At 43.2% G+C, this 26,125-nt stretch overlaps 1 protein-coding gene across 2 annotated transcripts; it reads left to right on the top strand.

Moving 5' to 3' along the window:
- On the top strand, positions 1-25,858 carry LOC115190623 (protein asteroid homolog 1-like). 2 transcript variants are annotated; one of them, XM_029748801.1, is made up of 6 exons: positions 1-781; positions 3,855-4,375; positions 5,214-5,427; positions 5,536-5,710; positions 5,852-5,903; positions 25,718-25,858. In XM_029748801.1, the coding sequence occupies exons 1-6, from the start codon at positions 31-33 to the stop codon at positions 25,847-25,849; spliced, it is 1,845 nt and encodes a 614-aa protein (XP_029604661.1). In that variant the 5' UTR covers positions 1-30; the 3' UTR covers positions 25,850-25,858. The 2 variants fall into 2 exon arrangements, with proteins under 2 accessions (XP_029604661.1, XP_029604660.1); XM_029748800.1 differs by lacking the exon at positions 25,718-25,858 and having other exon boundaries at positions 5,852-6,168.
- Positions 25,859-26,125: the final 267 nt, after the last annotated feature.

Raw genomic sequence — 26,125 nt, 5'->3', positions numbered from 1 at the left:
AAAGACATCGTATCCGAGAAGAAGCACATCATGGGTATCCAGGGTTTGGCCAGATTTATAGATGATCATGGAGCGATTTTAACAGATGATCAGTTCAGAAACAGCAAGCTGATAATAGATGGTACTTATCTCTACCACTCTCTTTATTTTAAATCATGTTTTGATCAGAAGCATGGAGGGGATTATGATGATTTTGAGGACCAGGTCTGCAAGTTCTTTAAGGCTCTGAGAGATTGTGGCATTGAACCTTATGTGATTATACATGGGGGCTCTGACTTTTCCGATAAAAAGTTTGAAACTCAACTCCACCACGTTCAATCAAGGATCAACACAGCCAATAGCTTGTCCAAGGGGCTTCGGGGGAGCGGTTTACTACCAATCCTCATCAAACAAGTCTTCAAACAGGTCCTCTCCAGCCTGAAGGTGCCATTCGCACAGTGCATCTTTGAAGCAGACCAAGAAATAGCCTCCTTGGCTGAAAGGTGGAACTGTCCAGTCCTGTCCAATAACAGTGACTTTTATATTTTTGACATCCAGGCAGGATATCTGCCCTTCTCCCATTTTAAGTGGCAGAACGCATCGACGCAACGCGGGAGTTCTCAAAGATACATCCCCTGCAAGCGGTACACCACAACAAGCTTCTGCAGATACTTCAACATCAACAGACAGCTTCTCCCTGTCTTCGCTGCCATCGCAGGAAACGACTATGTCAACTTGAATAAGATGGGCTTTCCCATTAGGTGGGAAGACAAGCTGCCGATGGAACCCAATCGAAGGCCAAGTAAGTTTGAACAAATTACATGTATACCGAAGTATACACAACTACTACAGATGCATTTGGGGCGGCAGGTAGCCTGCCAGTCAGTTAAAAACAAATTCTTTTTTTCAATGGCAGCCTAGGAACAGTGGGTTAACTGCCTTGTTCAGGGGCAGAACAACAGATTTTTACCTTGTCAGCTCAGGGATTTGATCTTGCAACCTTGCAGTTAGGGGTGCAACACTCTAACCACTAGGCTACCTGCCGCACTAGGCAAGTCAGTTCAGAACAAATTATTACTGCCTGGCTCGAAGCCTCTCTCTTTTGACGGCTGAAATTGAATCGGACATTCAGAGAAAGAGAGAGGTTGCGTGTGTAGTATACGTCAATGGGATGCAAAGTACGTTTCTTCTTTATTGAGTACTCTACTAACACAAAGATAATGTTTACCAATATGGAGGTTTGGGGGCTGATAATCACTGTCTCAAATGCATTATGTGATATCTGTAGATTTATGACTGGGATTTTCATGCTGTGTGACATGGAAACCATTTAGGGACCAAGAATCATTGGGGGAAGAGATGTGACAAAAAACTCTGCAATGCAGCAGTACATTAACTAATCACACACACACGTACACACGTGTGTACAGATCCTTGAGACATGGGGCTGAAACATGAGATGAATGAATGGCACGACAAAGGGACTCAGGATCTCGTGACGGTATCTCTGTGCATTCAAATTTCCATTGATAAAACGTGATTGTGTTTGTAATATTCATATGTGAATACATACTGAATTATAATTGGATGCATTTTACCGCCGTATCATACTGTGCGGTCATTGGTTAAGACCACCCAGACGGTTAGGTCATGGCAGTTGATCATGGTTGGAGATAGGCGAACATGCAGTTGTATCTAGTTAATAAAGAGTTATGTTAAGAGACATCCTGTAGTTCTGCGTTTTATTATTTTGTACAAAGCGTACAAAACAAGACAGTGTTCAATGTCCGTAGCTTATACCAACCAACCCAACCAACCCAACCAGTCTGGGTTCCAGAGAACAACCAACCCAACCAGTCTGGGTTCCAGAGAACAACCAACCCAACCAGTTTTTATAAATTGTGTGCAGCAGCTTTTCTGTTATGGGGTTTCATTTCCAAATAAGATGGAACATCATTTTTTTTTCATAATACATTCCTCCTATGAGGGCCGATTTCGACCCAAGTTAAGCGCACGTCAATGGAACATAATTCACTTTTCATGTACCATTCTCTCTATGTGTATTCTGACCTTGAATTTAAACATGACAATGTTTAAATTCATGACAACATGACAATATTATGCTATTCACCCACTATTCATTTGTTTTAGAGATCAAAGAAATTAAGGTGTGGCAGAGGTGTGTCTATGGCATATTCTGACATTAAATCAAATCAATTGTATTAGTCACATGCGCCGAATACAACATGTCACATGCGCCGAATACAACATTTAACCTTACAATGAAATGCCTAGAAGGCCAGCATCCCAGAGTCGCCTCTTCACTGTTGACGTTGAGACTGGTGTTTTGCGGGTACTATTTAATGAAGCTGCCAGCTGAGGACTTGCGAGCCTTCTGTTTCTCAAACTAGACACTCTAATGTACTTGTCCTCTAATGTACTTGTCCTCTTGCTCAGTTGTTCACCGGGGCCTCCCACTCCTCTTTCTATTCTGGTGAGAGACAGTTTGCGCTGTTCTGTGAAGGGAGTAGTACACAGCGTTGTACGAGATCTTCAGTTTCTTGGCAATTTCTCGCATGGAATAGCCTTCACTTCTCAGAACAAGAATAGACTGACGAGTTTCTGGCCATTTTGAGCCTGTAATCGAACCCACAAATGCTGATGCTCCAGATACTCAATTAATCTAAAGAAGGCCAGTTTTATTGCTTCTTTAATAAGTACAACCGTTTTCAGCTGTGCTAACATAATTGCAAAAGGTTTTCTAATGATCAATTAACCTTTTAAAATGAGAAACTTGGATAAGCTAACACAACGTGCCATTGGAACACAGGAGTGATGGTTGCTGATAATGGGCCTCTGTACGCCTATGTAGATATTCCATTAAAAATCTGACGTTTCCAGCTACAATAGTCATTTACAACATTAACAATATCTACACTGTATTTCTGATAAATTTGATCTTATTTTTATGGCCAAATAATGTGCTTTTCTAAGTATTTCTAAGTGACCCCAAAACTTTTGAACGGTAGTGTATATCATGATTATTTGCATAAATTACGAGGCCATTGTTTAGCAGTCTCTGCCGTGATGTGCTGCAGCAGTAGGCCTAACAGCAGAAACATTGCTAAACCAATACATTCCTCTCCTGCTAGATGCGCAATTAAAAGATAATTACAGGAAAATATATACATTTGTTAGCATTTTTTTCAGACCTCTACATTTTTCTGTTGATGTGACTTAAGCATTGACATGGACTCAGAACATCAACTTCCATTGTTTCTCTCTGAATAATTGTAACATTGAGAGTAAAAAACTGAAAAATGCACACAAAACAGAATTTTGAATAATTCAAAATAACATTTTATGGGGCCCCCTTAGAGTTGTTATTTGACTATTATATATTGCCAGAAAACACATCTCTTGTACAAGGAACAGGGGAAGAGTTGCAGGGTTGAGGAGAGGAGAATTTGCTGATTTGAAAGCTATAAAAAAAAAGAGTAGCTTGTGACATTCATTTTTCTTCATGTAGCAGTCATGCTAGAAAAGGTTGGAGATCCCTGCTGTAAAGGCTTCCTTCTTCTCACTCTGTAGGTTTTGTGGTATTGTGGAATAACTACAATGTTGTTGATCCATCCTCAGTTTTCTCCTATCACAGCCATTAACGTCACCATTGGCCTCACGGTGAAATCCCTGTGCGATTTCCTTCCTATACAACAACTGAGCGAGAAAAGATGCCTGTAGCTTTATAGTGACTGGGTGTATTGATACACCATCCAAAGTGTAATTGATAACTGGTGTAACTGATGCTAAAAGGGATATTCAATGTCTGCTTTATTTTTTATGTATATATGTGTATGTTTTTTGTGTTTGGGAAGGGGTTGCCTTCTTCAACAGGCTGCTGGATTGGCTGGCCCGTTTCCAGGAGCAGCAGGAGGCCTTGGACTCTGTGCCCAGACTCATCGGTCATGGGAAAAACAACATGGATTCTGCCCTCCAGGCCCTCTCTCTGAGCACAGAGACTTACCAGCTTCAACCCGGTTGCCTGGAGAAGTTCTTCATTAAAGGCAAGGCTCCTGATCCCGGGCATCTCCCAGACCATCTGAGTGTCCTTCCAGACTGGACCCTGCTGCCGTTGATGAAGGGGACACTTTCGTCCTCCATAATACACATTCTGCAGCTGAGGCCAGTGATTCAAGGTGTCCAAGTGGAAGATCACAGCTTACCCAGCGGGAACAACACCTCTCGGCCCATACGGCAGGTAGTCTTCGGGCTGCTGCTGGGTGAGAGCAGGGCAGTGAAGGAGTATGACAGGGATGGCATTAACCTGACCAGCAGCATGGTTAAAGCCATCCTGCCCAGTGCTGCACAACAAATGCAGCTAGACATGCTGAATCAGGTATGTATACATGTGATATAGTATATCAGGTATGTATACATGTGGTATAGTATACAGTATATCAGGTATGTATACATGTGATATAGTATACAGTATTTCAGATATGTATACATGTGTTATAGTATACAATATTTCAGGTATGTATACATGTGATATAGTATACAGTATATCAGGTAGGTAGACATGTGATATAGTATACAGTATATCAGGTATGTAGACATGTGATATAGTATACAGTATATCAGGTATGTATACATGTGATATAGTATACAGTATTTCAGATATGTATACATGTGTTATAGTATACAATATTTCAGGTATGTATACATGTGATATAGTATACAGTATATCAGGTATGTAGACATGTGATATAGTATACAGTATATCAGGTATGTAGACATGTGATATAGTATACAGTATATCAGGTATGTATACATGTGATATAGTATACAGTATATCAGGTATGTATACATGTGATATAGTATACAGTATATCAGGTATGTATATATGTGATATAGTATACAGTATATCAGATATGTATACATGTGATATAGTATACAGTATATCAGGTATGTATACATGTGATATAGTATACAGTATATCAGGTATGTATATATGTGATATAGTATACAGTATATCAGATATGTATACATGTGATATAGTATACAGTATATCAGGTATGTATACATGTGATATAGTATACAGTATATCAGGTATGTATATATGTGATATAGTATACAGTATATCAGGTATGTATACATGTGATATAGTATACAGTATAATATAAACATGTGTTGATTCTAAAAATTAATTCTCATTCTCTTGTTCTGTTTCTTAGGCTCCACATGCAGTTCGGCTTGAGGTGTTTTTGGAGACCCTTGGTGTGTCCCAGTCCACTTTGAATGGTGTCCCACCTCATCTGGAACTTCCTGTGGCTGTTACCTACTACTGGCTGAGGCACGCCCATCCCCGTCCAGACCATCCTCTCCTGCAGGCCCTGCTACTAGGACTGGTGTATGGAGAGCTCTGCAGACAGAGGAAGAGCCAGAGAGGTATGGACCAGAATATGAATGAAAACACACACAGGCACACACAACTTAGAATGTATAAATAAAGTCCGTGAAGTGCAGCCAATGACTCCTCTCCTTTTTGTGTATCAGGGTTTATAGAGGAGGGACCAGTGTTGGAGAGGCTGAGACGGCTGATTCAGAGAGGTGCTAGGAGTCTAGACAAGGGTGTGGCCCACGCCTATAGCCAATGGCAGCGCTGCATGAGGGATGGCCTTGACCTGAACCAACTGCTATGCTTCCCTCTACCTGAGCCTCAGATTGCATGGTAACGTGTCACTTCCTAAATCAACCCTAACCGCTAACCTCTAACCTCTAGAGTAGACCAGTGGTTTTCCTTTACATGTTATTCTAGCCCAGCAGCAACACAGCTAATTCAACCCTCTGTTGTTTCCCTGTTGGAGTCTAGGCTGTACAGGGGAACTCTGGTGCACCAGCTTGTGGGCAAACTGAGAGGGGGGGTGACCCCGGATTCTCTCCTGATGGAAGGCCCTTCCTCTGGGCAGCTGTACAGAGCCATGCTGGAAGCCATACTCAACTCCCAGGAAACTGAGGCCACTGGACAACCTGACGGCCCCTCCGCAGATTCTGGTGCTGGAGGAAGATGATGATGATGATGATGATGATGATGAGGAGGTTGTACTGAAGTCCCAATGTCCCGCCACAAGAGGAAGGAAAGATTCAACAAAGCTCTGTCAAGTTGTAAATATAGGGACCACTATATACGGACCACTATACATCTGCTTGAGTTTTAGATATTGGGACCACTATATAGGGACCACTATACATACATCTGCTGAGTTATAGATATAGGGACCACTATACATACATCTGCTGAGTTATAGATATAGGGACCACTATACAACTGCTGAGTTATAGATATAGGGACCACTATATAGGGACCACTATACAACTGTTAAGAATAGTAGGCTAAGGCCCAGTTTTCTGTGACATTTTAATGACAGAGAGCATGGGTAGGAAGGCCCCACTTACATACACACACACTCATGAAGTAGTTTCACTTTCATTCACACACAGAGCATAAAGAAGAATGAACATCGATAAGAGAATTTACATTTCTTTAAAGAAGATAAGAAAAAGGAGAAGAAATGAATTGGGACTGAACTGTATTGAAATTATCATTAAAGGTTAAATATTCTGAAAGTTGAAAACATTGTGAAATATCCATTGGGAAATATTAAAGGGGGATTAAAGTAGTGTAGTACTGGTGTACACTAAGGTTTCTAGCTTGAATTGGAAATCCACAGGTCAGAACAGCCAGGCAGGAGGTGGGGGTAGTTGGTGCTGAAAATGACCCTTATGAGCAATACTCAATTAGGTGTTAATGCATCATTGGAGCAGGAGTTAGCCACAATGAGTTAGCAGAAAGGAAGACTGGGGGTATTAAGGAAGGTTACCACCTCTCTTTGAGCTAGAAGAACCTGTCGCCTGCTGGAACAAGATTTTTGCTTTCGCTTTTTAGCTTGAGATACAATTAGGTTTTTATTATACTTATATTTAGGTTTTTATTATAGTTATATTTATGGTTTTTATTATACTTATATTATACTTATATTTAGGTTTTTATTATACTTATATTTAGGTTTTTATTATAGTTATATTTAGGTTTTTATTATACTTATATTTAGGTTTTTATTATAGTTATATTTAGATTTTTATTATACTTGGTTAAAGTATAATTCTATGAGGAATCCTTAAGGTGACGTCATTGATAGTGTGTTAAAGTAGCTGTTAGTGTTTTAGACACCATCTGATAGACTAAGGGCGAGACAAAAGCTGTTTATACATTGTAGAAGGTAACCTGTTTTTCTTGTTATTAAATACTGTGCTTCTTTGAAAACTCTGTTTATTCAGTTTTACACACAAGACAACACAAAACAATATAAATAATATACTCAACTAGAGAAAATACTAATACAAAAGAATAGCTTTAAAGATACCGTACTTTAGACAAGTTAAACACACCGGGCAGAAGGCTACAAAGGTTAAAGGTTTATTAACGTAAATTACAGGAGGACATGGAGTGAAGAGTTTCAGTCACATGACTATTTACAGCATCATTACAATGGATGGGTTTCTCTTTTGTTAAGTTTCCCTTTCCGAAAACCTAGCAGGCTAACACCCTAGAGGAGGAATGTATTATGCAAACAGTGGTCATCACACATGATCACTTAGGCACTGGCAGGTAACTGACTTACCTTGTCTAGTTTTCTGTTCCATTGTATTTGGAAATGAAACCTCCATAACTGATATTCTGCTGCACACTATTTAAAAAAAATGTTGGGTTGGTTGGAAAAGGCCTGCATTTAGTTTAGATTAATGGTGGTGTTGTTGGTGATGTGGTGGTGGTGGTGTTGGTGTGGGGTACCATGGTGGTGGTGGTGTTGTTGGCTACCGTGATGGTGATGGTGGTGGTGTGGGCTACCATGGTGGTGGTGGTGGTGGTGGTGTTGGCTACCGTGATGGTGATGGTGGTGTGGGGTACAGTGGTGGTGATGGTGGTGTGGGCTACCATGGTGGTGGTTGTGTTGGTGTGGGCTACCGTGGTGATTGTGGTGTGGGCTACTATGGTGGTGGTGGTGGTGGTGTTGTGGGCTAACTTGGTGGCGGTGGTGGCCTGCATTTACTTTAGATTAATGGTGGTGTTGTTGGTGATGTGGTGGTGGTGGTGTGGGCTACCATGGTGGTGGTGGTGGTGGTGGTGTTGGCAGTGTTGGCTACCATGGTGGTGGTGGTGCTGTTGTCTACCGTGATGGTGGTGTGGAGTACCGTGGTGGTGATGGTGGTGTGGGGTACTGTGGTGGTGGTGGTGGTGATGGTGGTGTGGAATACCGTGGTGGTGGTGTGGTGGTGGTGATGGTGGTGTGGGGTACCGTGGTGGTGGTGAGGTGGTGGTGTGGGTTACCATGGTGGTGGTGGTGTTGGCTACCGTGGTGATGGTAGTGTTGGTGTTGATGGTGGTGGTGGTTGTGGTGTGGGTTACCGTGGTGGTGGTAGTGTTGGCTACCATGGTGGTGTTGGTGTTTATGGTGGTGGTGGTGGTGTGGGCTACCATGGTGGTGGTAGTGGTGGTGGTGGTGTGGGTTGCCATGGTGGTGGTGGTGTTGTCTACCGTGGTGGTGGTGGTGGTGGTGGTGTTGTGGGTTACCATGGTGGTGTGAAAAGAGAGAAGAGAGAAAGTGAATTAGAGAGAGCATACTTAAATTCACACAGGACACCGGATAAGACAGGAGAAATACTCCAGGTATAACAGACTGACCCTAGCCCCCTGACACATAAACTTTTGCAGCATAAATACGATACCCCCGGACAGGGCCAAACAGGCAGGATATAACCCCACCCACCTTGCCAAAGCATAGCCCCCACACCACTAGAGGGATATATTCAACCACCAACTTACTATCCACCAATGGCCATACCTGATATGTGAAGACCGGAGGGCGGCGGTCCAGCGAAGGGAAGTGACGACAATGCTAGAGATGGAGGTACTGCAGGAGTCCCACAGTGAGTGGTCTAACCCTATAGTGCTGGTACCGAAACAGGATGTAACCGTCTGCTTCTGCATTGACTTCTTGGGCCTGAACGAGGTCAGTAAATTCAGCGCCTACCCCATGCCCCGGGTGGAAGAACTGATCGACCGCTTGGGGAAGGCAAGATACGTCATCACCTTGGACCTGACGAAGGGGTACTGGCAGGTGTCGCTAGCAGCGGCCTCCCGGGAGAAGACAGCCTTCTCTACCCCGGAGGGGCTATACCACTACCGGGTTCTTCCTTTCGGGCTCCACGGGGCCCCAACGACCTTTCAGCGACTCATGGACTGTGTCCTGCGCCCGCACAGTAAGTACACGGCTGCTTATTTGGATGAGATAATTGTGCACAGCGACAGTTGGGAGTCCCATCTCTGTAGGTTACAGGCAGTGTTGGATGCGCTAAAGGATGCGGGGCTGACCTCATACCCCCACAAGTGCAAGCTGGGTTACGCCGAGGTGGACTACCTGGGCTATCAAATCGGGCGGGGAAATGTGAAGTCCCAAGAGAAAAAAATCGCTGCCATTATGGAATGGCCGGTCCCCCAAACCAAGAGGCAGGTGAAGTCGTTCCTGGGGTTAGCAGGCTACTACAGTCGATTTGTACCTAACTTTGCCGCAATAGCTTTTCCCCTCACAGACCTAACGAAGGCACAACTACCCCAGATGGTGCGATGGACGGAGGACACAGAGGTGGCGTTCCAGGCCCTGAAGGACGCGCGCTATGTTCACACCTGGTACTCGTCACCCCGGACTTCTCAAAACACCTCCTGGTCCAGACAGAAGCGTCTGACACAGAGGTAGGGGCCGTCTTGTCCCAAGAGCAGGAATGGCGAGGAGCATCCCATCATGTATGTCAGCAGGAAGCTCCTCCAGAAGGAGAAGAAGAACTCGATTGTCGAGAAGGAGTGCCTCGCTGTGAAGTGGGCACTGGACACCCTCAAGTAAGTGGAACTTGCTATGCTGTTGTATTATATGATTGTACAGCAAAATCCACTTTAACAAGAGTTACCACTTCATGTGTTTAGTATTTATACTGTAGATATGTGAATTATGATCATATACTGTGGAATTCACTATACTATGGCTTTATATAATTCACTGGTTTTATATAATTCACTATAGTATGGCTTTATATAATTCACTGGCTTTATATAATTCACTGGCTTTATATAATTCACTATAGTATGGCTTTATATAATTCACTGGTTTTATATAATTCACTATACTATGGCTTTATATAATTCACTGGCTTTATATAATTCACTATACTATGGCTTTATATAATTCACTGGTTTTATATAATTCACTATACTATGGCTTTATATAATTTACGGGCTTTACACTATGGTGTTATATGCAGTGCATTTGGAAAGTATTCAGACTCATTCACTTTTTCCACATTTTGTTACGTTACAGCCACATTCTAAAAATGTTTTTTTTTTATCCTCATCAATCTACACACAATACCTCATAATGACAAAGCGAACACAGGATTTTAGAAAGTTTGCAAATTTATATAAAAATATAAAAAACAGAAATACCTTATTTAAATAAATTTTCCGACCCTTTTCTATGAGATTCTAAAATGAGCTCAGGTGCATCCTGTTTCCATTGATCATCCTTAAGATGTGTTTACAACTTGATTGGAGTCCACCTGTGTTCAATTACATTGATTGGACATGATTTGGAAAGGCGAACACCTGTCTATATAAGGTTCCACAGTTGACACTGCATGTCAGAACAAAAACCAAGCCATGAGATTGAAGGAATTGTCCGTAGAGCTCCAAGACAGGATTGTATCAAGGCACAGATCTGGGGAAGGCTACCAAAACATTTCTGCAGCGTTGAAGGTCCCCAAGAACATAGTGGCCTCCATCATTCTTAAATGGAAGAAGTTTGTAACCACCAAGACTCTTCCTAGAGCTGGCCGTCGGGCCAAACTCAGCAATTGGGGGAAGTGACCAAGAACCCGATGGTCACTCTGACAGAGCTCCAGAGTTCCTCTGTGGCGATGGGAGAAACTTCCAGAAGGACAACCATCTCTGCAGCACTTCACCAATCAGGCCCTTATGGTAGAGTGGCCAGACGGAAGCCACTCCTCAGTGAAAGGCACATGACAGTCCGCTTGGAGTTTGCCAAAAGGCACCTAAAGAACTCTCAAACCATGAGAAACAAGATTCCCTGGTCTGATGAAACCAAGATTGAACTCTTTGGCCTGTTCTCCCTCACCCTGAACCTATAAACCCGGCGCCTTTTCAGGATCGTCCGGGCCAGAGTTTCAACCTCAGCACACTATGAGTGGGTCACCCTCCCCTGGGTTGGCTTAGCCCAGAGACGCCCCTCTTACGACTCCTACCAATGCGCTCGGGTACCTATAGTTGGGTCTCAGCCTCCTTTATACCAGCAACTCAGGTTCCCAATAGACTAACTAACCATATGCTAAAGTTACTCAATTAATTTTCAGAAACGTAGAGAAAACATACATGCACTTGTATGACTCATTGATGACACAGGGTTTCAGAACAATAAAGCAAGTTTATTCAAAAATCCAGAAACAGGCATAAAAAAATCCCAGATCAATCAATCAATCAATCACAAATCAATATCACAAATCAATGATAAGATAAAATCAACCATGGATTAACTTGATAGATGCCTCCAGCGCCTTTAACTAATCCCTTAATGGGATGTGCCAATACAATGTTCTTTGTCTATCACAATTTTATGAGAAGCACAGTATTTTTGAGGGTTAGATGGGCGACTGACATGTTTTCCGTTTGCTCCCGCAGTATTCTTAAAGTTTATGTGAATTTTGCAGCAGAACCCTATTTTATTTTCAAATATTAGTTTGGTGATCCCTTTCAGTAAAAACCAAGACTACTTTGCTTTCGAAAGTTAGCATGTCGACGAAAATAAGACCAAAAACATTGGTCTTTGAGAAAACCCGGCCTACAAGACCCACTCCCCCTCTCCTGAATCTGAGGGCCAGGGGACTCACACTTTACCCGGGGGTGCGGCTTGGCCTGGCGGCGCTGAAATGAACATTCTCGAGGCCATCAAACTACTACACTCTGAGATAGTTGAAATGAAAACGGAGGTAGTTTCTACGATTGAGGCCAGAATACAGGAGTTTTTTGATACTTTAAAAGCAGATCTAACCATCCTGCGGAACGAGACGGTTCCAGCAATAACATCACTCAAAACAACAACAGAGTTGCACACTACAACGATTGCAGCACTGGAGTCCTCTGCTACCAATGTCTCCAACTTAACTACCTCCCTGGAGGCTGACGTGAAACGCCTGGCTGCGGATCTGAAAAAGGTGCAGGAGAGTTGTGTGAGTTTAGAGGGATTCTCTTGTCGCAATAACCTGAGACTGGTATCGATCCCAGAGTCAGCGGAAATGCCTCGCGCTACGGATTTAGTTTCTGGGCTGCTGAAGGATGTTCTTGCCATGGATGAGAAGCCCCTGATTGATCGTGCCCACCGGTTGCTGCGCCCAAAGCCCCAAGATGGTGAGAGGCCCCGTGACATCATTCTTCGAGTGCACATTTTCCATGAGAAGATGGAGATTCTCCGACGAGCCCGCAATACCACTCGATTCCTGGCCCGTTTATGGCTTTCTCATGATGGTAAAGACTACACATTCAACGTCACATCATCAAGTCTTGAACTTGCCCATAGATCAGCAACTGTTGCTTGCGAACTGTGGATAGTAAGTAAGTAGCCAACCTGTGGTACAATTATGTTTAGTTATAACATACTAGTCTTGTATAGTTGGGGAGTTGGCGAACCCATTCAGGCTTATTTGATGTGATCTAATGTTTTGATCATCTAGTGTGCTTGCTTTACAAGCATTCAGTTAATTTCATTGTATTAAGATTTTACTTAACTCCTTTGTTTCCAGGCTGTCTCATTCACCTATTCAGTTAGTTTACATAGTGTCTCAGTGACTCAAAATATATTTGGTTATTTGTTTACTGCATCCGTTTGTACCGACCCAGTAAACAGTAAATGTTCCCGAGGCTACACGTTTTTGGGGGTCTTCACTTCAATTTTAAAGGTTTTGAACGTCATTTATGCCGAGCAAACTTTCAACGTTGCACACACGTAGTGTTTTGGTCTTGGCTGTAAGTTGTCTTATCGTCCAACGAAACAATTATCATTTTAAATTTTTTGATCGTCTTACTACGATTTGCTTACTTCAAATTAGGTTTTTGGTTGAGAGCCTTGATACATTTTATTTATTTTCTTTCTCAATGACTGTTATAAGACTGGGAATATAATTATATACATCTACAACTGGTGCTTTTGTAATTTCGATTGCACAAGAGATTCACTTTTTTTCTCTCTCTCTCTCTTTTTGTTGCTTGATCCACTAACACAAAACGCAACTTTAAAGAGTGGGACAGTGGGTTTGGGTTTAACACCGCACTCTCACAGACATACTGTGCGAAGAGAAGATGCTCTATTTAGGCTTGTAGCTCATTTGGGGAGGTACTGTCTGGGATGGGGGGAGGTGGTTGGGGGGAGGAAGGAGGTTGAATTGTTCAGTTCTAATCTTGTCGATCTGTCTTTTTAGTTTTTTTTCTGTACTTTTTCCAAGTATCTTACACTTTACATTATTACTATAAGACAAGTTATTCTGGGGATTTGGGGTATTCATTGCTTTTCCACTCTATGCTTTAATGACAGGGTTGTATAACGGGAGTGATCAGGGTGGCCGAAATAATACAATCAAGTACATTTCGTGGAACATCAAAGGGGTTAACAACCCTGTGAAGCATAAGAGGGTGCTGACACACTTAAAGGGTTTGAATGCAAATGTTGCACTTCTACAAGAGACTCACTTGAGGACTGGTGAGCATTTTAGGATGCGTAGGGACTAGGTTGGTCAAGTGTTCCACTCTATCTTTCTTAGCCATCCGTATGGAAGGCTCGCTGCACCAAGTAATACACTCTGACCAGACTGGCTTTGTGAGAAATAGGCATTTGTTATTCAATATTAGACGCCTTATGAATATTCTGTACTCCCCAGCGTCGGGGGACCCGGAGGTGGTGGTCTCGCTTGATGCAGAAAAAGCTTTTGACCGCGTTGAGTGGGACTACCTAACAGCTGCCCTTTATAGATTTGGCTTTGGCCCCAAATTCATTGCGTGGATAAAGATTCTTTATTTTTTCCCATGGATTCGGTACGAACTAACAACTTGTCCTTTGACTATTTTCCCTTGCACCGTGGATCCAGACAGGGTTGTCCACTCTCCCCCTTGTTATTTGCTTTGTCATTCGAGCCTCTCGCCATCGCACTACGCTGTAATGATGGCATTCAAGGTATAATCAGGACGGGCTTAGAGTAGAAAGCGTCGCTATATGATGACAACCTCCTTTTGTTTATCCCCAACCCTGATACCTCATTGCCACGTGCCTTATCTGTTCTTAAAAAGTTTGGATCAATCTCAGGGTACAAGCTGAATCTAGGCAAGAGGGAGTTTTTTCCTGTAAATAAGGCTGCTTTAAAGTGCTCTTTTACAAGTTTTCAGTTCAGGATTGTCCGGGATCAATTCACCTACTTGGGAGTTAAATTGACAAGGAAATATTCAAATTTGTTTCAGGAAAACATTATTGCTCTAGCAGACAGTTGGAAACAATATTTTACTTTTTGGAATTTGCTACCTCTTTCTCTTATTGGAGGGATTAATACCATTAAAATGAATATGTTGCCCAAGTTATTATATTTATTTCAATGTTTACCCATTTTTATTCCAAAATCTTTTTTTTAATTCACAGGATCAAACATTCATGGCATTGGGAGGTTAAGCTCTACCAAATTTTCAGACATACTATTGGGCTGCAAATTTCAGAGCCCTTTTGTACTGGTTGCAGAGTCATCCTACTGGCCTCTAGACCACTCTGCGTTCAGATGGAGTCTGAATAGTGTAAACCTGCTGCACTTTCTTCTGTGTTGTGCTCATCTCTCCCAGTGTCCCTAGGCAAAAGGTGTGTCAACCCAATTGTAAAGCAGTCTCTTAAAATTTGGAATCAGTTCCGTTTAGCCTTTAGCCTCCGAGGCTCTTCTCTATCAGTCCCAATCAATCAGTACATTTTATTTCCTCCATCTTTAAATTATGGGGCTTTTGGCATCTGGCACTCACCAGGCCTCTCCTCACTAGCCCAATTATTCTTTGATGATACATTTGCCTCTTTTGCTCAGATACAGGAAAAGTTCAACCTCCCCCAATCCCACTTTTTCCGCTATCTCCAGACTAGGAACTTTGTCAGAGCTAACACACCTGAATTTCCCCATAGGCCTGCGAATACAGCTATAGAGAGCGTCTTTGAGCTGAACAAGCTTCCTAGGGGCGCAATTTCAGATGTATATGCAATCATTAATGACTTTCAGAACCCTGGGAATCTGTGCTGCACAGAGTGCATTCGTCCTCTTTTAGCACTAGACACAGCCTCCTTCAATTCAAGGTGGTTCACCGTATCCACTGGTCCGGGGCCAAACTGGGAAGAACATTATCTGATTTTGATCCTACATGTGTCCGATGTAAAACGGAACCAGCCACACTGTCTCATATGTTTTGGGGCTGTGACAGACTGTCAGGTTTCTAGGAATTAATATTTAAATGTTTCTCTGATATATATGACACTGTTATAGATCCGTCTCCCCGTACAGCCCTTTTTGGAGTACGGCCCATAGGTACCCCCCTGTCAAGAATTCAGTTGGACACTGTTGCTCTTTTAGCTAGACGGCTAATGCTACAGAACTGGAAGATGGCAGCTTCCACATCTTATAAATATTGGGTGGGAGATGTGTTGTGCTCTCTGAAACTAGAAAAAATGTAATTCAATACACATGTGTCGTGTCTTTGGGTACCATTAAACTGAAGATAGGTTTATCAATTAACTCCCTGTAATTATTATCACGCGATTAAACTGATTAATCGCTTAATTGTAATTAACTAGGAGATCGGGGCACCAAGAAAAATATTCAGATTACAAAGTTATAATTTTCCTAATATAACTTTCCTATATTATAATATAGGCCGATTATCTTCTGGTTTCAATGGCGTATTTTACCTCGCGTCCAGTCTCATTCCAAACGTCGTAAATTATTGTATCTGCACGAACCCAGTCTTTACTAAAATCATCCATACATCAATTGTCTTAAAATCATTTATTTACTACACTAAGTAATTAACAGAAAACATACAAACAGTAATTATCGTCAGAAAGGATTGGTATAGTAATGTGCCCTAATGGCTAACAAGCATGGCTGGTCTGTTAGACAATGGGTCATAAACGGTAAGCTGAGAAGTTACACAGAGTTCATTAATATTAACAATTGACAATTGAAGGCTCACTCATTCGGGAACAATTGCAATCAATATATATTTACGCTCATGTGTCGTCGGGATCCCTTTTGAAGAGTTATGTTCTGATGGAGAGTTTTGTCCGCGTTCTCTCTCTCTCTCTCTCGGTTAGAATGGATCTTTCAGAGCGACATTCATTCATGTCGTCATAGAATGGATGTTTCGTTGGTCTTCGCGTTCGATGATATAATTTACTTAGCTGCAGACTAATAATTAATATCAAAGACTTGTTCTTATTCTGTCGATATCGATAGTCTAAAAGTTAACCACGTGGTATGGTTCACTTTCAGTAGAGTACTTGGATGATAAAACCTAATGGCCATGGAGTGCAGGCCTGGTCTAAAGAAATGTAAATCAGGGGGTGTTTTATAGTGCCCATAGAACAGGCTTGTCAAATGACGCCTGGTCCTGTATGTGTCCCTGGGGGCGTGCCTATGACTGAGTTAGACTTGGTTACAGAAATACAATTCTATCACATTAACATCAGTACATAGCATCTCAATGTATTACAAATAGCTTTATCCTTATTAATACATTTTATACAACCATTATGATGCCAGTCTCATTGCTGAGGCTATTATATAAACAGTTTTATGGTAATATGGCTATATTGTCTCTCTATGAAACATGTTGTAGTAGATTCTCCTCTTGGAATTTTTACAACCCCGGGTTGGGGGGAAGGTAGGTTGGGTGATGGTACAAAGGGGAGGGGGTCAACTGTCCTTCCTGTACCCAAAGAGGCCAACGTCATGACACATGGGAACCCCAAACTGTTTTATGAGGCCTGGGCTCCATTCTGGTCCTACTTTAAACAGTCCATCCTCTGATGTCATTCATATTAAAACTAAAATAAGTCTGTATTTGACTCCCCTGTGACTGAAGGGTTGGATGAGCATTTCTTTGTGTTTTTTGGGGGGGGGACATTAAAGTTGATGATGTGCTTATTGACTGTGACCTGCGGATGCCTTGTTTATCTTGCCCGGTCAGAGACTAAAATGTGAGCTTGTTTTGCCCTGGTTTTTATTTATTTTTATTTTGTTCACGCTTACATAAAATGATTATTATAATTTTTCTTAAAGCATTGTAAACTTTGGATGGTGGATGGTTGGTCTGTGGCCATGATTGTCTGTGAGGGGTTACATTTCTCCACCTCTATCCCTTGTCTGTTTACAGGAACAATGGTGAGGTGTCTGCTCTGTCCCTGTACTACAGATTGCCCTCAGGGGGCAGGATCTTATCCCGGTATTGGGATTCATTGTCATGTGACCATGGCGGGGAATTCAAAACTGCAAGAGTAATCATTTCAAATAATCAAATAATCAACTATTTTCCTCTATTTGAAAGATATATCTCCTAAATCTAACCACGCTGTCCGATTTTCAGAGGCTTTACGGAGAATGCATAAAGTTAGGTTATGTGAGGAGAGTACATTGACAATAGCTGCGTGTAATGTTTAGCCAATTCAAAGAAGGGCATCAACAGACAGAAAACTAGCTAGAATTATGCACTTACCTTTGACAATCTGCATCAGATGACACTCATAGGACATTATGTTAGACAATACATGCATTTTTAGTTCCATCAAGTTCATATTTATATCCAAAAACAGCATTTACAGTCGCGGTGAAATTCAGAATTTTTTTCGGCTCGAATGCTCCCAGTGAATCCAGCATTACAAATCACGGAATTACTATTCAAAAACATTGGTAAATTATAATATTGTCATTCAAAGAATAATATATTATCATCTCGTAATTGCTACCGAATGGCCAGATCTCAAAATAACTTTACTGGGAAATCACATTTTGCTATAAACTGGGTACTATGCTAACAACATAAGCTAAGCTATAAGCTAAGCTAAGCTAAGCTAAGCTATACCGTTAGCATTAGCATCATCTAATATCGATAATAACATTCTAAATATCCCCTTACCTTTGATTATCTCCATCAGAAGGCGCTGCCAGGGATCCCAGGTCCAGAACAAATGTGGTTTCTTTTGACAAAGTTCATAATTTATGTCCAAATAGTTAGCGTTCAGTAGGCTCCCACAAAATGAGGTGGGCAGTGTAAAGTCACGCCGAAAAGCTAAAAAAAACCTAGTAAATAATCTATTTATGTTTGTTCAAACATGTCAAACGTTGTTTAGCATTAATCTTTTGGTCCATTTTTAACGTGAAACATCAATAAACATCAGTAATATTTTCACACAACCTATCAAGTGTCTAGAATAAACGATTATGACAAAGATACTCTTCTCAGATTTATGCGCAGGCGCAAAAAATGAAGTGATGACGTGTCAAATTGTAAGCATTCTAATTCGGTCTGTATTCATGACAGATGCGTCAAACAACTTTCTAAAGATCGTTGACATCTAGTGGAAGCAGTAGGAGTTGCGAACTGAATCCTTTCTCACTATGGTATCTATAAAACAATGACACTAAATAGTACAGTCACAAAATTCTCATTTTTTTAATCTATTTTTCACAGGTTTTTGCCTGCAATATGAGTTTTGTTATACTTACAGACACCATTCAAACTGTTTTAGAAAATTCAGAGTGTTTTCTATCCAAACCTGAACAATAATATGCATATTCTAGCTTCTGAGTTGGCGTAGGAGGCAGTTAAAAATGCGCACATATTTTTTTCCAAAATTCTCAATACTGCCCCCTGGCCTCAACAGGTTGCAATAAACCGGGTGCTGTGCTAAGAACAATAAGCTAGCCTAATTAGCTTAGCATCATCCTGTAACCATGTAATATCAATAATACTATTGTCAATAATCCATTACCTTTGATTATCTTCATCCATTGGCAGTTCCAGGAATTCCAGGTCCACAACAAATGTGGTTTCTTTTGACAAAGTTCATAATTGATGTCCAAATAACTCCAAGTTGTTCCATGTTGTTAGCGCTTCGGTGGCTACTAAAAAGTAGCGCGGAGGGGGGTGTGTGAAGTCACGGCGAAAAGTTAAAAAAGTTACAAAAATAATCTATTTATGTTTGTTCAAACATGTCAAACGTTGTTTAGCATCAATCTTTAGAGCCATTTTTAACGTGAAACATCAGTAATGTTTCAACCCGACCTCACCTGTGTCTAGAAAAACGTTTTTTAAAAATGTCTCGTGTCTCATGATTGCGCAGGTGCAGGCCATAATGGAAGTGACGACATCCCACGGACGTCAACTTCAATGGATTCTAATTTGCTCCCTGTTAATCATAGAAGCTTCAAACAACCTTTTAAAGATCGCTGACATCTAGTGGAATCCGTAGGAGTTGCGAACTGAATCCTTTCTCACTATGGTATCTAATAAACAATGACACTAAATAGTACAGCCAAAAAATTCTCATTTTTTTTAATCAATTTTTCTCAGGTTTTTGCCTGCAATATGAGTTTTGTTATACTTACAGACACCATTCAAACTGTTTTAGAAAATTCAGAGTGTTTTCTATCCGAATGTGTTAATAATATGCATATCCTAGCTTCTGAGTTGGTGTAGGAGGCAGTTAAAAATGGGCACATATTTTTTCAAAATTCTCAATACTGCCACCGTGGCCCGTAGAGGTTAACCCTTTGACCTGTTACTCCATGTCTTCCTGTAATTTAAGTTAATAAACCTTCACTGCTAATATCACCATCACTGCCCTTTCATAGTGCAGATTTATTTTATTGTTTTTTTTGCCAATGGTAGCCCGCACCACCACCACCATGGTAGGCCACACCACCACCACCACCACCACCACCATGGCAGCTCACAACACCACCACAACCATGGTAGCTCACACCACCACCACCACCATGGTAGCCCACAACACCACCACCACCATGGTAGCCCACAACACCACCACCACCAAGGTAGTCCGGAACACCACCACCACCATGGTAGCCCACACCACCACCATGGTAGCCCGCACCACCACCAACATTGTAGCCCACAATACCCCCACCACCATGGTAGCTCGCACCACCCCCACCACCATGCAAGCCCCGCACCACCACCACCACCATGGTGGCCCACAACACCACCACCATGGTAGCCCACAACACCACCACCACCATGGTAGCCCACACCACCACCGTCACGGTAGCCCACACCACCACCATCACGGTAGCCCACACCACCACCATCACGGTAGCCCACACCACCACCACCACCATGGTAGCCCACACCACCACTACCACCACCATGGTAGCCCACATCACCACCACCACCACCAACATGGTAGCCCACACCACCACCACCACCAACATGGTAGCCCCCACCACCACCACCATCCCCACCAACATGGTAGCCCACACAACCACCACCAACACCAACACCACCACCATGGTAGCCCACACCACCACCAACAGGGTAGCCCACACCAACACCACCACAATCACCACCATGGTAGTCCACACCAACACAACCACCACCAACACCAACACCACCACCATAGTAGCCCACACAAACACCACCACCATGGTAGCCCACACCACCACCACCACCACCATCATGGTAACCCACACCACCACCACCAACACCACCATGGTAGCCCACACCAACACAACCACCACCATGGTAGCCCACAACACCACCAACGCCACCACGTTAGCCCACAACACCACCACCACCACCACCACCATAGTAGCCCACACCACCACCACCACCACCACCATGGTAGCCCACACCTACACAACCACCACAATGGTAGACCACAACACCACCACTGTCACCATGTTAGCCCACAACACCACCACCACCATGGTAGCCCATAACAACACCAACATGGTAGCCCACACCACCACCACCATGGTAGCCCACACCAACACCACCACCACCATGGTAGCCTACACCACCTCCCCCATCACCGCCACCATGGTAGCCCACACCACCACCACCACCAACACCAACACCACCACCATGGTAGCCCACACCACCACCAACATGGTAGCCCACACCAACACCTCCACTACCACCACTATGGTAGCCCACAACACCACCACCACCACCACCATAGTAGCCCACACCACCACCATGGTAGCCCACACCACCACCACAATGGTAGCCCACACCAACACCAACGCCACCATGGTAGCCCACACCACCACCATAGTAGCCCACACCACCACCACGGTAGCCCACACCAACATCACCACCACCACTATGGTAGCCCACACCACCACCATGGTAGCCCACACCACCACCACTACCAACACCACATTAGCCCACAACACCGACCCACTCCAAAAGGCTTTCGGAGCCATCATTGACTCAGTGGGTTTTGTCCAACATGTCTCCAGACCTACTCACTGTCACACTCTGGACCTAGTTTTGTCCCATGGAATAAATGTTGTGGATCTTAATATTTTTCCTCATAATCCTAGACTATCGGACCACCATTTTATCACGTTTGCAATCACAACAAATAATCGCAATAAATAATAGGGGTGGTAGCGTTGCCTAGTAGTTAGAGTGTTGGACTAGTAACCAAAAGGTTGCTAGTTCAAATCCCCGAGCTGACAAAGTACAAATCTGTCGTTCTGCGCCTGACCAGTTAACCTACTGTTCCTAGGCTGTCATTGAAAATAATTTGTTCTTAACTGACTTGCCTAGTTAAATAAAGGTAAAAATAAAAAATCTGCTCAGACCCCAACCAAATGCCGTGCTCTAAATTCTTGGACAACCCAAAGATTCCTAGATGCCCTTCCAGACTCCCTCCACCTACCCAAGGACGTCAGAGAACAAAAATCCGTTAACCACCTAACCGAGGAACTCCATTTAAACCTGTGTAATATCCTAGATGCAGTCGCACCCCTAAAAACATATATAGTAAGAAACTAGCTCCCTGTTATACAGAAAATACCCGAGCCCTGAAGTAAGCTTCCAGAAAATTGGAACGGAAATGGAGCTACACCAAACTGGAAGTCTTCCGACTAGCTTGGAAAGACAGTACTGTGCAGTATCGAAGAGTTGCTGCTCGATAATACTATTTTTCCAACTTAATTGAGGAAAATAACAACAATCCAAAATGTATTTTTGATACTGTCGCAAAGCTAACTAAAAAGCAGCATTCCCCAAGAGAGGATGGCTTTCACTTCAGCAGGGATAAATTCATGAACTTCTTTGACAAAAATATCATGATCATTAGAAAGCAAATCACGGAGTCTTCTTTAAATCTGTGTATTTCTCCAAGGCTCAGTTGTCCTGAGTCTGCACAACACTGCCAGGACCTAGGATCAAGGGAGACACTCAAGTGTTTTAATACTCTATCTCTTGACACATTGATGAAAACAGAGATGCTAGTTCTAGGTCCCAAGAAACAAAGAGATCTTCTGTTGATCTTCTGTTGAGACTGAAAATTAATCTTGATAGTTGTACAGTCGTCTCAAATAAAACTGTGAAGGACCTCTGCGTTACTCTGGACCCTGATCTCTCTTTTGACGAACATATCAAGACTGTTTCAAGGACAGCTTTTTTCCATCTACGTAACATTGTAAAAATCTGAAACTTTCTGTCCAAAAATGATGCAGAAAAATAAATCCCCCCTCGGGTTCGTGCCATATGGAAGATCTTTGTGGGCTATACTCTGCCTTGTCTCAGGATAGTAAGTTGGTGGTTGAATATATCCCTCTAGTGGTGTGGGGGCTGTGCTTTGGCAAAGTGGGTGTGGTTATGTCCTGCCTGTTTGGCCCTGTCCGGGGGTATTGTCGGACGGGGCCATAGTGTCTCCCGACCCCTCCTGTTTCAGCCTTCAATATTTATGCTGCAATAGTTTATGTGTCGGGGGGATAGGGTCAGTCTGTTATACCTGGAGTATTTCTCCTGTCTTATCCGGTGTCCTGTGTGAATTTAAGTATGCTCTCTCTAACTCTCTCTCTCTCTTCTCTCTCTCACACCAGTATAGTAGCCCACATCACCAACACCACCACCACCAACATGGTAGCCCACACCAACACCACCACTACCACGGTAGCCCACAACTCCACCAATATGGCAGCCCACAACTCCAACACCATGGTAGCCCACAACTCCACCACCATGGTAGACAACACCACCACCATGATAGCCCAAAACAACACCACCATGGTAGCCCACGCCACCACCACCATGGTATCCCACAACTCCACCACCATGGTAGCCCACAACAACACTACCATGGTAGCCCCCAACAACACCACCATGGTAGCCCACAACTCCACCACCATGGTAGCCCACAGCAACACCACCATGGTAGCCCACAGCAACACCACCATGGTTGCCCACAATAACACCACCATGGTAGCCCACAACTCCACCACCACGGTAGCCCACACCCCCACCACCATGGTAGCCAACACCCCCACCATGGTAGCCCACAACAACACCACCATGTTAGCCCAAAACAACACCACCATTGTAGCCCACGCCACCACCACCTTGGTAGCCCACAACACCACCAGAAAGCTAAACTAAATACAGGCATTTGCCAACCAACCCAACCAGTTTATTCAAATAGTGTGCAGCAGTTTATCTGTTATGGAGGTTTCATTTCCAAATACAATGGAACAGAAAACTAGACAAGGTAAGTCATTTACCTGCCAGTGCCTAAGTGATCATGTGTGATGACCACTGTTTGCATAATACATTCCTCCTCTAGGGTGTTAGCCTGCTAGGTTTTCGGAAAGGGAAACTTAACAAAAGAGAAACACACCCATTGTAATGATGCTGTAAATAGTCATGTGACTGAAACTCTTCACTCCATGTCCTCCTGTATTTTAAGTTAATAAACCTTTAAGTTAATAAACCTTTAACCCTTTGACATGTTACTCCATCTCCTCCTGTAATTCAACTGTCACACCACCATAATAGCCCACACCATGAGCACCACCATAGTAGGCCACACCACCACCACCACCATGGTAGCCCACACCACCACCACCACCACCATGGTAGCCTACACCACCACCACCCCCACCATGGTAGCCCACACCACCACCACCACCCCCAACACCAACACCACCACCACCATGGTAGCCCACACCACCACCACCATGTTAACCAACACCACCACCATGGTAACCAACAACACCACCACCACCACCAACACCACCACCACCACGGTAGCCAACACCACCACCCCCACCACCACCACCACCACCACCACCACCATGGTAGCCAACACCACCAACACCACCACCATGGTAGCCCACACCACCAACACCTGTCACTAAAACTATTCACTTAGAAAGACATCACATCCTAGAAGGAGCACATCATGGGTATCAAGGGTTTGGCCCGATTTATAGATGATCATGGAGCGATTTTAACAGATGATCAGTTCAGAAACAGCAAGCTGATCATAGATGGTAGTAATCTCTTCAACTCTCTTTATTTTAACACAGGTTTGGGTCAGCAGCATGGAGGGGATTATGATGATTTTGAGGACCAGGTCTGCAAGTTCTTTAAGGCTCTGAGAGATTGTGGCATTGAACCTTATGTGGTCATAGATGGAGGCTCTGACTTTTCCGATAAAAAGTTTGAAACTCTCCTCCACCGAGTTCAATCAACGCTCAACACAGCCAACACAGCCAACAACTTGTCCTACCGTCCTATCTTCATTAAAGGCAAGGCTCCTGATCCCGGCCATCTCTCAGACCATCTGAGTGTCCTTCCAGACTGGACCCTGCTGCCGTTGATGAAGGGGTGTTATGAGAATTTTGTTCCCAATGTTCATAAACTGAACTTCAATTAAACTACTCAGTCTGCACCCCAGAGTTTGTAAGGTTCTGATTAAATGACACAGACGGAGGCCCAGCCTACAATAGTCAACCAAGTTTATTCACGAGAGCTCTGAATATCATACAAAATCATACAGCCTTTTATACCTAACATTTGGTCATATCATATGTCATACCCCTTACAAATGCCCCCTCCTCTTCTTTAACACTGTCAATGCTTATTTACAAGTCTTCTCCATCACATACATTGCTTATCATATCCTGCCCCATGTTACATAATCTACTGTAAGCCTAAAGGTTTCTCCCCTCTCTGGGTGGGGAGACCTTCTTTCTGTTATCAGTTTCACAGTGGTCACAAGTTGTCTGCTGTCTGTTAACAGTTCCCCTTTTTCCTTGAATGTCTTGCTTACATTGCTAAATCCTTAAGCTTAAACTTTTCCTACATACACACATTAGTCCCTTCATCTTATAATCACTCGGTTATACATTTTCAGGGTAAAATCATTTAGTCAAACCTTTAATCATAACATTTTCATTACAAGGGGACACTTCCCTCTTGCATAATATACATTCTGCACCTGTGGCCAGTGATTCAAGGTGTCCAAGCGGAAGATCCCAGCTTACCCAGCTTGTGGCCAAACTGAGAGGGGGGGTGACCCCGGATTCTCTCCTGATGGAAGACCCTTCTTCTGGGCAGCTGTACAAAAACATGCTGGGCTCCATACTCAACTCCCAGGAAACTGAGGCCACTGGACAACAGCCATTGACTCAGCCCCCGTTATAGGGTCAGAGGCAGAGAGAGAGAGAGAGAGAGAGAGAGAGAGAAAGAGAGAAAGAGAGAGAGAGAGAGAGAGAGAGAGAAAGAGAGAAAGAGAGAAAGAGAGAGAGAGAGAGAGAGAGAGAGAGAGAGAGAGAGAGAGAGAGAGAGAGAGAGAGAGAGAGAGAGAGAGAGAAAGAGAGAGAGAAAGAGAGAGAGAGAAAAAGAAAGAATTAGAAAAAAAGAAAGAAAGAGAGAAAAAGAGAGAAACAAAGAGAATACTTAAATTCACACAGGACACCG

The sequence above is a fragment of the Salmo trutta genome, unplaced genomic scaffold (genome assembly GCF_901001165.1).
Source record: "Salmo trutta unplaced genomic scaffold, fSalTru1.1, whole genome shotgun sequence".
In the NCBI taxonomy this organism is placed as follows: Eukaryota; Metazoa; Chordata; class Actinopteri; order Salmoniformes; family Salmonidae; genus Salmo; species Salmo trutta.
Note: the sequence above shows the minus strand (reverse complement) of the source record. Positions and strands in the feature narration are given on the sequence as shown.